Below are 13,167 nucleotides of genomic sequence, written 5' to 3'. Positions count from 1 at the left end.
AACAGCTAATTATGAGCCTCAGCCGCAAGGATTTTCCCCAACAGTTTGAGCACTCGAGTCACTAAGATCTCCCTTGAAAATATCGACGAAATAATTTTTAATCACAGTACACATCTTGTCTATGTCATGCACACGAGTTCCATATGTTGTTTCCAGAAAAGGCACATGGTTAGTTTTTCGTCGAGTAGAAGCAGAGGCGTGAAAAAAATTTGTATTTGCATCACCCTCAGTAAGCCAAAATACTTTAGACCTCTGTTTCCAATAAACTTCTTCGTGAAGAAGAAGTTCGTTAAGTCTCTCTTTCTCCTCAAAATATAATTCAACTCATGCACTATCAATCACGATTAACCAATGAAGACAACAACTTCTTTTGTTTCTTCACTTTGTCTTAGAATTTATGGAAGAAATTCCTCCCCCACCTGGCCATAAAACTCGACACTGATAAAAGCTTAGGAAGGATATGCGATGGCGGAAGAGCTAGCCAAAAATTTGTAGTTTCTTTGCGAAAATTCGGTTCCTGAAGCCAGGTATTTTCAAACCTAAATCGCAATTGTTTATGAGAGAAAGCCACGCTAAGCAGGTCCAACATAATTGGATCATGATCAGATAAGGGAACATGGATGACTGACAACTTACATAGAGGAAATATATGAAGCCAATCACGAGTTGCAAAAGCCCTATCCAACCTTTCTTTCACCCACTCATCAGTACCACGAGATTTCTCCCAAATGTATTTACCCCCATGAAAGTCAATTTCTGTTTAAAGAGAGTCATCTATATCATCTTGAAAACCAACCATAAGGGAACGGGCATGAGGAACCCCACCCCACTTATCTTCAACAGCTAACAAATCATTGAAATCACCAATGACCACCCATGGCAACTGAGCCAAACCAGCAAGTCTATGAAGGAAATCCCAGGAATCTTTCATACGAGTACGCTCAGGGTAACCATAGAAGCACAAAGCAGACCAAGCAGTAACCGCATTATTCAAAAATTTAACATTAATATGATTACGAGAATAATTTGTAATTTCACAATGCACATTATTCCTCCAAAAAATAGCCAAACCTCCATTACGCCAAACTCTATTAACAGAAAAGCATTGAGCAAAACCATGTTTAACTCGCAACTCCTAAATTTATTTCCCAAAGAAACCATTTCAGACAAAAAATATCAGGTTTTTGAACTTTAATAAGGTCTCCAAGAACTCGAACTGTACGAGAGGACCCCAACCATCGACAGTTCCAACTAAGAATATTCATTGGGGCTAGTTGGCTTGCTTTGCAAGCCCAGAAAAATCAGAACTAGAAGAAACAGGACAATCAAAACCAAAAAGCCCATCTTCAGAGACAAACACGTGAGGGTTACCTTCTATTTTCATACATACATTATCACTTGGGCCTTTTCTACGTTTATTACGTTCCTCCACATTAAGCCCAATTAACTCTTCCTCAGTAGGCCCATGAAAAGATTTGAAATTTGCCGCTAGATGGGTATCCTGATTTTCAGCTCTATTGGATAATGCATAACTGACAGATAGGCCATGTAAATCTTTTTGCCCCATCTGCGTACCAGAACTCCTCGAAACATGTTGAAATCCATTTGAACTCCCTTAATTTCCGTGCCAATCTCCATCTCTGTCATCACGGAGAAATTTACTCCTTTCATATCCTGCTGATCGCATGTTCGGAGCACGGAGCCAAGCTCCCCATTCTCTAATACCGTCGTCAATGTTCAACTACAGCTTCCTATTGCAAAATCATTCTGTATGTGTCACAAGACCACAAACAAAATAAAAGTCTCCAAGTCTCTCATAACAACATTAGACAATACACTATGCGCCATTCTTTTTACGGATCTTCTTTTTATGTTTCAAGGGTTGTCTCACATCAAAACTGATTTTAATACGCATGAAGTCACGCCAAATACTTGAATTGTTGTTAGGTTCATAAGCTAAGAAACTCCCAAAGAAATTTGCCAGTTGCTTTCCAGTTGTTTCAATCATTAACCCTGATGGAACCCCCACTAACTGAATCCAAAATTGCAAATATGTTAACGAGACCTCCAGAGGATCTTCCCCACTTCTAATCTTATTAAGAACTAGCATTGCCCCATCAAAATTCCAAGGACCCCCATTTAACATCCATTCCTTATCATCGGCGTGGTAGAACTGAAACAGAAAGATACCTGGTTTCAAGTCTTTTATATTTATCCCCCTTGGTGGATGCCAAATGTCTGCTACTTTAGATTTCATCGCTCTTACGTTCAGATTCTTCTCTGTCAAAAAATGACCCACAAGACATGTTTCAAACTTATTCGATACATCCTCCGCTTCCTCATCAAACACGACTTCTGCATTTTCTTCATCCTCTATTCCTATACCTTCCAATCTTCCATTGATATTCTCGACCCCAACCATTGAAAGCTCTCACACTCTTAATGAAAAGAAAGGAGAGAAAAATAAAGACTCTCACTAGAAAGGAGAGGAAAACATAGCAGTGAAAATATCCATATATTTTTATACACCCCATACTTGTCATTATTACTTTGTTAATGTATTTTGACACTTGCATGCTTAACTTTATACCATTTTTTGGAGTTAATAAGACCAAACATGTTTAAGTTCTTAATAAAAAAAAATCTGGCAAAATAGCAAAATGTTTAACTTTTTTTATAACTTCTATCGTAAGGATATGGCATATAGCAAAATATTATTATAAAAAAATTATTGATACGGAGATATTATTAACTTGTGCCTTTAAAAAAATTGTACTTCAATTTTTTCTTTAGCACCAGGGAAAAAAATTCACTTATTTTTCAAAATAGCCTCTTCTCTTCCGGGTCCACCTATGTCCGCCTCCAGTTATAGTTAAAATGATGACTGATTTAAAACTGGAAGTAGTTTTTAATTGTTGTTGTTGAAGTGGATGGTGGATTTAAACTCGTGATATGGGCTTAGTGATACAAGACATAATTGGATTGGGTATTAATTGTATGGGTAGACAATCATTATTGTAATCAGATTATGTATTATTATTGTAATCAGATTAGGTATGTCTTGTTGACTAAGTTTGTGATGGCTATATATACATAATCATGTTATTGTTTTGATGTATGCCTAAAAGATGTAGTCGTCTTAGGTATCGGGTGGGAGATGTTTGAGCATTGGTTGACTCAAGTATCGATTGGAACACCGTTGAGGTGTTATTATTTTGACTGGTAAGAGAATGCTCAAGATGTAAGACTTAAGTATCGCTCAATAGCAGATGTTTGAGTATGTTAGACTTCAGTATTATAGATTTGATTGTGTATTATTAATAACTATTTTGATTAATAATTCAAGTTGGGACGTGGGTTTTCTACGTCAAATATATTATTGTATGTGTACTCCGTATTGGTAAAATTAAATCTCGAATATGTGTGTTTCCTCCTAACAATGGACTCGATCGATATTAACATGAGATGCATTTGTCATTACTATTAACTTCTGAAGTAAATTATTTGATATTGAATAAGAGAAAGAAATTTACATTATTTATTCAATAACTACTGTTATTCCCAAGGAACTAACAATGAGATTTACAGAAGGGGGTTGAATGTAAATCTCAAAACTTTTTCAAGTTTTGAGCAGTTTCAAAGGATAAGTGTTTTGATGAACAGTTGTGTGTGAATTGCTTTGAGCAGGTGCAGACAGATATATATTCAAGACATAAATGTAAAGAACACAAAGGCTTCAAAAACTTTTCTGGTGGATTTGTTGTTCCACCAGAGATGTGTATTTCAGAAAATCTGTGATTCAAAGAATTGATCACAGCTGCGTCCTAGTACAAACTAGATGATTTTCTCTCTGGATTTTTCTAAACAGCTCTGGAAAAATTCACACTCTAATTACTAGTTGCAACTTGGTTTTTATATCACCAAGTTTACAAGTGAAGATAAAAGTACAAATACAATTAAAAAGGTTCTTCACATGTTTCTTCTTTATTTCTCTATCCAATGCAATCTAGGATAATCTGTGAATCTTTGAATACTTCCTTGTTTGCACCAGAATGGAAATGCTGCATTTTCTTGATTCCTCCAAGAGGCTACCACATTCCAATTGTCTCCGTCAACCCATGTGCCTCTGTCAGCTTATGAATTATCACTGTCAACTGTTATTGAACTGAGCATCCGTTGAAGCTTTCATCCGTTGATGACTTTATCCGTTGATGTTTTATCAGTTGAAGCTTTATCTGTTGATGTATTAGCAGTTGAAGCTTTATCCGTTGATGCACTAATCCGTTGATGGATGTTATCCGTTGAAGCTTTAGATACATCCGTTGAAGCTTTGTTTCTCATCCATTGAAGGCCTTTAATTTATCAGTTGATACTACTTCATTTATACAAAATTACAAGGCATGAAATATTTACAATTAGCCCTCCTATTTGCATATCCACTAGTAGTCAACATGACTTATAATTTCCCAAAACTTCTAAGAATTATAACTTAAATACAGAAACTGAAATGTGCTACAATACTAAACTTATTTCTAAGTAAAGTTACTCCATCAACGGATAGCCAGAATGGTCTTATCCGTTGAGGCTACAAACACTAGATTTTTACTTAAGTGTTTTGTTTAACTTATCATCAAACTATTACACATATTCCTAACAATCTCCCCCTATTTATGTCTACTAGAATTGTAGGCATAAATTTGGGTTAATCTTGATGATAACAAAACACTTAACAAATATATGAACTGAAATCAAGTAGAAATTCAAAAGTGCTGCAAAAGTGTATGTACTGAGATAGAATTGAAGAATTACATTATTTCCAAGGATGCTCCTTTAGGCTGAGCAAATTATTTTCTTTTCTTTTGATCCCTTATTTTCTTCCCTAGCCTCCTGTCATTTTCCTCTACTTGGAGTTGGAGTTGTCTGTAGAATTCAGCTTCATCTTCTTCACTGATATCCAACTTAGATTGCATGTCCTTGAGAGTTTCATTACTGGCAATTTTAAGCTGGTCTTCAAGTCTGAAAAATCTTCTGACTCATTTATTGTCTCTGAACTCCATCAACCAATGAGGTGATTTATGAATTGTAATTCCATGCTCAGGTATGAGTAATGTTCTAGGCAAGGAATTAGACTCCCACCAAGTTTTCCTTATGCTGGAAATCTTGTTGAGAATCTCAGTTTTGGCAGTCCTGGTAAAGTCAGAATCCCTTTTGATAGCTGAGTAGACTCTAACCAAGGTAGAATAGTCTTCATTCAGAATTCTTTGAAGAGGCCAAGTCCTTTCCTCACTTCCTTTATACTTGAACACTGGCCTTTCTGGGAGCTGTTTGTATGCACTTATTCCCCTTACTTCCTCCAGCTCATCCAGATAGAGTTCAATATCTGTAAACTCTTTTATGTCACAAATGTGAACATAATCATCCTTTGAGGCTTGTGGCTTAGGCTTAGGTTTATATTTCTGAGTGAATTTACTTGAGGTTGGGGGAGGTGTTGATTTGGATTTTCTTTTCAGTTTCTTTGGTGGTGGAGAGGTAGTTAGGAAGGTAGGCAAGTTGATGGTGTCCCAATCAATAGGTTCCTCTTTAGGGATGATTGGTTCACCATGGACATTTATACAAGGATCAGTAACAAAATGTTCAGAAATGGAAGGTAGTGGTTTAGATTTTGATTTGGTTTCCACAGTGTCATCTTCACTCTTCCTTTTTGCATTGGCCTTCTTTCTGTTCCCTTTCTGCCATTCCTTTCTTTCCTCCACACTCTCACCAACCACATTCCCCATATCCATATTTCTGCTTTCAATCTTGTCTTCTTCACTCTTGTCTTCAATCTTCTTCTTTTCTTCAGTCTGACTTGACTTTAGATGTTTTTCAAGCTTTGCTTGTGCTCTTTTGTCAGCCTTCAGCTTTTTAGCTTCTTCCTTTAACCTCATGGTTTCTTCCCTCTTGGCTTTTGAGAATTTGGGATGTCCTTGCATCACACAGATACTCTTTCCCTCTCTATAAATGATATCCATATTCATTCTTTCCACTACATCATTGGTCTCTTTGTGCTTTATGATGCTACCACCCAAAACTTTGTCTTCATCAGGTTTTGGAAGAGGAAAATCCACTTCTTTTGGTTGTCCAAAGTTTAGAGGGTTCTTTGTAGAGTCCCTGTTGAATCTAGTGGATGGCTTGAGTACCATGGGTTTCAAATTCCTGAAAGAAGTTTCTCCAACCTTATTCCTCCTTACTGGCTTGTGCTCCATAATGATTGGCTCAACCTTTGTGCTATGTTTCACAAATAATGATTTTGAAGTTGTAGAGCCAAACACCTGTTGCATCCTTTCATCAATTTTTCTCCTTTGCTCTTTCACCTTCATCTCAGCTGCTGCTAGCTGGATTAGATCAATTCCATCAAGCTTTCCTTTGATTTGAAGTGTTGGAGAAGTAGTGATGGTAGGAACTAGCACTTTGGATATTTGAATGTTTGTAGATGGCTCCCCTCCCCCTTCCACTTTATTCTCCCCCTTTTTGTTATCATCAAGGAGAGGAGTTAGGCCTTGTGCTTTAGCCAGTTGCATTAGAAGACTTGTTTGAGACTGTTGATTTTGAAGAATGGTGACCACAGAGTATTCAATAACTTGAACTCTGTCCTCCAATTTGGCCAGCCTCTTTTCAGCATCTGATTCTCTTCTCAGTCTCAATAACAAGTCCTGCATGGTACCATAGGGCATGACTGAATCCAGCTTCTCAGAATTGTAGGACTTCAAGTCAGCTATATCCTTCTTGAGCTCATCCACACTCAGATTATGTCTTAATTATTGTAGCTTCATGAGATGGAGAGAATCTAGGTGGGCTTGAAGAATAGCCTTGGTACCAGCATTAGAGGTGGTCTGAATGGCTTTTTGGATAGACATGATTTGTTTGACTAAGGATACATTGAATTGTCCTGGTGTAGACTCCTTTGTCAATGCCCATTTAGGTAAATCTGGAATAGAACTTGGGCCTTCATCTCCCCCTAAGTTCATGCTTCCATCAAATGAAACAGAGTCATCATCATTAGAATTTACTCCAAATTCTTCAGATGGCTCACCAGCTGTAGAAGGCATCAAGTTGACAGCAGCTTTATCCCTTTGTAGAGATTCTGAAGTATGTACTAGATTTAAGGTCTTTTCTGCCTCCTCATTGCTCTGAGTAGCCAACAATTGATCAGGCTGATACAGGATGAGTAAAAGTGTCAGTATCCAAGGAAATGTTATCAATTATAGCTTTGAAATGTTGCTGAAATTGTCTTTCCTTTTCAGCATCATCCACAATCATTGACTCATTAGCAATGGCTGGATCCACCCTTATACCTTCTGTACCTGCTTTTCTCTCAATTTCTCTCTTTTCTTGCATCAGGGGCTCCCCCTGGCTCACACTCCTCACACCCTCACCTTCACCTACTAAGGTGGCACTCCTCTCACTTTCTTTTGCCATGCTGGAAGAAATAGCATGCATATTTTGACTCTCAACCTCTCCTTTTGCCTGGGAGCAACCCAGCCTCTCACTCAAATTTTCACTCCCTTCCCTCAATCCTAGAAGTGATTGTATAGTAACCATGTCTTCTACACTTGGAATTGAGTCAGTTGTTTGTGTAGAGACTATCAACGGATAGGGAGTATCCGTTGAAGTAGAAACTGATGGTATCAACGGATAACTGTTGTTAAGCTTATCCGTCGAAGAACAACCACTAGTCAACGGATAAGGAATATCCATTGAAGAAAGAAAAGAAGTAGAAATTGAAAGTGACATAATTGTTGAATCTGTGTGGATTGATTTTAATTTAGGTGACACAGATTCTTCAACTAAGTCTGAAAGAATTGGCTGATGATCCAACAAATCATCTAAAAGATGATGATCACCAGTATTTGAGTGGGGCTCCTCCCTGAGTTGTAAAGAGGGAGAATCAAGAATTGATGTGAATATCATGTCCTCATCCAGAGATGGTGATGGAGAATTTGGTGATTGATGTATGTCAATTTTGAGAGAATGGGGTTGTGACTCCACATATGTTGGAGTCACATCAAGCTGAATTTGAGAAGGCATAGATACAGGTGGGTGTATCTGTGCAGTGTGTGCACCCTGTGTGGAAACTAAGGTTTTGACCCTCTTTCTTCTTGCAAAGGCTTTTATAGGTGAGTGTGTGGCTTCAGTGTCCCTCCCTCTTTTGTTCTGTGTCCCTGGTTGGGGACTATTTTCAATAGTTGCACCCTTTTGGGAGGATGCAACTAGGGAAGAGTTTGAATCTTTTTCAACCACCACAGTCTTTTGAGAAACTGTGGCTTGGCTAGCTGGGGTATCACTCACCTCTCCTACCTTATCCTGGGGGGTTTCTTGATGTTCACCCCTCCCCTCACCACTCACACCATGTTCACTCCCCTCAGGGTTTATGGTAGTTGTTACAACTATTGTCTTTTGAGAAACAACAGAGGTGGCTTTCTTTGACCTTGGTTTTGAAACTTTAGGTTTGGTGGCCTTGGTAGGAATCTGTTGGGACAAAGACACAGATTCCATGGCCACACTTGAAGGCAAAGAAATAATGGGGTTGGAAGTAGTAGGAGTTGAAGAAGTATTTACCTCACTTACCTGAGGTGCATTCATTATTGGTAAATATACCAATGACATCTGATTGTTGAGGTTAATTCTCAAAAGGTCTGCAAGGACCCTTTTCTCTTGTGCCCAGCACTTGAGTTTATTACTCTCATTGGTTATGACCAAACCTTCAGCAATATGGTTAGCCAATAACATAAAGAATCTAGCATAGTAGATGTTATGAGGTCTGTTAGCTTTGTTACCTAACCTGGTACCTAATTCTAGCATAACATAGTTGCTAAAATTAAAATACCTATCAGAAACTAGCATATAGAGCATATTAATAAGAGATGAAGTTATTGCATCAAAATTACTAATTTTCCCAGAGAAAACCTTGATAAAGGCATCACCAAGAAAACTCCATTCTTTCCTAAGGCCTTTTCTTCTAATACTCCCTAAAGTAGCAGGATCAAAAGAATAGCCTATGGAATCTAACATGTTAGATACATCATTATCAGTGTGTGGTGTCATGGCATTGTTTTCAGGTAGTTTGAAATAAGACTGTATATTATCGCAGTTAATACAATAATCTTTACCTTTGAGAGTGAAAGTGATGGTCATGTCAATGGGGTTGAACTATGCAGTTGTCCAAATCTCCTCAATTACCTCACAGTAAATAGTTGGGGCTTCCAGCATTGCATAGCTTAGTTTACAGTTCTTGATGAAGTCCATCATCTTGTGATAATCTGAGTGGGCTTCATTCTTTTCCACCAAAGCTACGAAATTGTTTTTCTCATAGAAAAATCCAGACTGGGACATTATCTTTACTACTGGTGCCATTGTAGTGGGTAGAGGTTGCAGAGAAAAGTTGAGAGTTTTGGGAGAGAAATATAGTAAAAGCTTTTGAAAAATTGCAAGAAAACGTAAAGTGAAAATAAGAATTCAAAGGGCTTTTATACTTTCTCAAATTAAAACATAAGGAGAATGATTAAACAATATTTTTAAGTAAATTACAGCCGTTTGAGAATAAAGAAATCCGTATGAATTCTAAAAACTGCCTTTAATACAAATACATACAACTGTGTATATATATATATATCAACAGTTAAGTAAAAGAATCAACGGCTGTGACTTACTTAAAACAACTGATGTGACACTTCAACGGATGAGGTAAACAGTTATCCGTTGAAGATTAACACAGTTTTATCCGTTGAAGGATAAAATTACCAGAAATGTATTTGTCTTTCAACGGATAATGAACATCCGTTGATAGAACAATTTTGGCTTTCAACGGATAGGGAATATCCATTGATAGAATAAACTTTACTTAAAGCCAACTTGGTTCTTGCAATAAATTCATTTCAGGCTACAAAGCAAATTATAATAAGGACATGAATTTATGAATAATTAAGCATACCTAGCTCACTTACTAATCTTGTGAATGTTGATTCATCAAGTGGCTTGGTAAATATGTCTGCAATCTGCTTTTCACTTGGAACAAAATGGAGTTCAACTGTACCATTCATCACATATTTCCTTATGAAGTGGTACTTGATGTCAATGTGCTTGGTTCTTGAGTGTTGTACTGGATTTTCAGTAATGGCAATGGCACTTGTGTTATCACAGAATATTGGAATTTTGTCAACATTTAGCCCATAGTCAAATAGTTGATTCCTCATCCACAATATTTGTGCACAACAACTACCAGCAGCAATGTACTCAGCTTCAGCTGTTGATGTAGAAACAGAATTTTGCTTCTTGCTGAACCATGACACAAGCTTATTCCCTAGAAATTGACAGGTGCCAGTTGTACGTTTCCTGTCTATTTTGCAACCTGCATAATCTGCATCTGAGTAGCCAATTGGATCAAAACCAGACTCTATAGGGTACCAAATTCCTATATTTGGAGTCCCTTTGAGATATCTGAAAATTCTTTTAATAGCTACTAAGTGAGATTCTTTAGGGTCAGCTTGAAATCTAGCACAGAGACATGTAAAAAACATTATATCAGGTCTACTAGCAGTTAAATATAGAAGTGAGCCAACCATGCCTCTATAACTTGTAATGTCCACAGACTTTTCAGCCTTGTTTAATTCAAGCTTGGTGGCAGTGGCCATGGGAGTTTTTGCAGATGAACAATCCATTAAGTCAAAATTCTTTAAAAGATCATAAATATATTTAGTTTGACTAATGAAAATTCCACCACTAACTTGTTTAACTTGTAAACCAAGAAAAGAAGTTAGCTCTCCCATCATGCTCATTTCATATTTACTTTGCATTAAATTAGCAAATTTTTTACAAAGCTTATCATCTGTAGAACCAAATATAATATCATCTACATTGATTTGAACAAGTATTGTAGAGCCATTAACATTTCTAAAGAAAAGAGTTTTGTCAACAGTACCTCTTGTGAGGTAATTATCTAGGAGAAATTTTGACAAAGTCTCATACCAGGCTCTAGGTGCTTGCTTTAGTCCATAGAGTGCTTTCAACAGATAATACACATAGTCTGGAAAGTTTGGATCTTCAAATCCTGGAGGTTGGCTTACATAAACTTCTTCCTCCAATTCTCCATTCAGAAATGCACTTTTGACATCCATTTGAGAGACTTTGAAATTAGCATGGGCTGCATAAGCTAGAAGGATTCTGATGGCTTCAAGTCTTGCAACTGGAGCAAATGTATCATCAAAATCTATTCCCTCTTTTTGAGAATAGCCCTTGGCAACCAATCTAGCTTTATTCCTTATGACAATGCCATTTTCATCCATCTTGTTCCTGAATACCCATTTTGTGTCAATAAAGCTCTTGTCCTTTGGCTTGGGTACCAGCTTCCATACCTTGTTTCTCTCAAATTGGTTCAGCTCCTCTTGCATTGCTAAAATCCAATCTGGATCCAATAGAGCTTCTTCCACTCTCTTAGGTTCCTCCTGTGATAGAAAACTATTGTATAGACATTCATCTTGAGTAGCCCTTCTAGTCTACACTTTAGATGTTGCATCACCAATGATCAATTCAAAAGGATGATTCTTGGTCCATTTCCTTTGAGGTGGTAGATTAGCTCTAGATGAGGTTGCCTCAGTATTGTCATGATGTGAGATAGAGTGTTTGTGACGACTGAGAATTTTGTGACGTAATTAAGTCAATAAAGTATGCTTTATGTGATGTGATTATAATTATGTGACTAAGTGCTGATTAATTGTCTTTTCTGTATATTAGAATATAGGAGCGTAAATAAAAGCGTTCCAATTTAAAGAGTCAGCTTAGGAGTTAAGTTGTGTCGTCGGGCCGTCAGGTAGAACGGAACCCGTCCTAATAAGGAATTAAAGAATATAGAATGAGAATTATGCGTGATTGAATGAAATGAATGTTTAAATAAAGTATTTCGTCCTAAGTGACGTGTTGATTGGTAAAGATAAAGAGAAGCGTAATCGAAACGCTGAGCGTCGGGCCGTCAGGCTGAACGTGACCCGGTACGCGTAGAAAGGGATAAAGATTAAAGAGGGATAAATTCTATGATCAGACCTAAGTCGTTATGTGATTATATATGTGAGATTGTTGTCTGTGTGCATGACTATATGTTATGTGACATTTTTATGAATTTTTAAGGGATTATGTGATTTAAATAAAGATTTAATTAACCTTCGCGCATTTTTATAAAATCATCCGAGTAAGATAAAAGCATGGGATTTGTTTTGATATCTTCTTAGTATTCCTAGAGACTTTTTAAAAATGATGAGTGGATTTATTTGGTGGTCTTTGCATTTTTTTAAATTGATTTTATGTGGAAAATGTTATTATTAAGGCGAGCTTGCGAAATTCATATAAAATCAACCGTACGCTCAAAATCTTATTATGAGTAATGGTTGGGAAGCTAATTTCGAGAACTACGTATTAAAATTATCATTTTCAATAATTCTCGACTTCCCGAGAGAGATATATTTTATATTTAATTCTTGTTACATTTGAGTAAAAAGGAAGGAACAAATAAGAATAAAAAGGGGAATTAGTAATGTACTAAAATGCCCTTGATTTTGATTGAGTATAAAATTCATTCTCTCCCCCCTTTTCTTTCTTTTTCCCGAGCACATCAATCTTTATTCTCTCTTTCTTTCTCACACACTCTCTCTCGGCTACTCTCTCTCTTTCTCTCTCTCTCGGTTCTTCTTCTTTTCTCTTGGTAAACCACTTGTTTCTTTGATAACTCTCACCAATCCTTCTCAAAATCTCTTGTTAAACATACATAAGTGGTTATTGGAGTGTGCATGTGTGAATATCTTGTTGCATGCAAGCTCGATGTGTGTGTGTGTGTGTCCATGCTTGATGTGTGTGTACGTGTATGTATATGGTCTAATATGTGCTTAAGGAGGTGATTTTATGATTGAAAAATGATTTTCAAAGCCAAGTGAGTCTTGCATATGCCTTGCGTGTACATAAATCGGAGGTTTCAAGGTTGAAAACCCCGAAATGGGGCACCACCGACAAACCACCGCCACCGGTGATGAACTCCGGTGAACCGGTGGTGAGTTGTGATGTGAAAAACTGAACTCTAATACCATAAAATTTGATTTTGGTGTTTGCATGCTTGAATCGTTGAAATTTCAAAAAGGGTTTTAG

The 13,167-nt window shown here is 37.1% G+C and overlaps 1 protein-coding gene across 1 annotated transcript; it reads right to left on the bottom strand.

Annotated features, from left to right (window-relative positions):
* Window positions 1-1,837: 1,837 nt before the first annotated feature.
* LOC141685139 (uncharacterized) lies at window positions 1,838-2,422 on the bottom strand. Its single transcript, XM_074490260.1, has one exon. It carries the CDS (start codon window positions 2,420-2,422, stop codon window positions 1,838-1,840), a length of 585 nt encoding a protein of 194 aa, XP_074346361.1.
* Window positions 2,423-13,167: the final 10,745 nt, after the last annotated feature.

This window comes from Apium graveolens, chromosome 9 (genome assembly GCF_009905375.1).
Source record: "Apium graveolens cultivar Ventura chromosome 9, ASM990537v1, whole genome shotgun sequence".
NCBI classification, from domain to species: Eukaryota; Viridiplantae; Streptophyta; class Magnoliopsida; order Apiales; family Apiaceae; genus Apium; species Apium graveolens.
This window is presented reverse-complemented; position numbering and strand designations above follow the sequence as displayed.

What these genes read in the sequence shown, in the direction of transcription:
- LOC141685139 (XM_074490260.1), bottom strand. Translation starts at nt 2,422, where the DNA reads ATGGTTGGGGTCGAGAATATCAATGGAAGATTGGAAGGTATAGGAATA.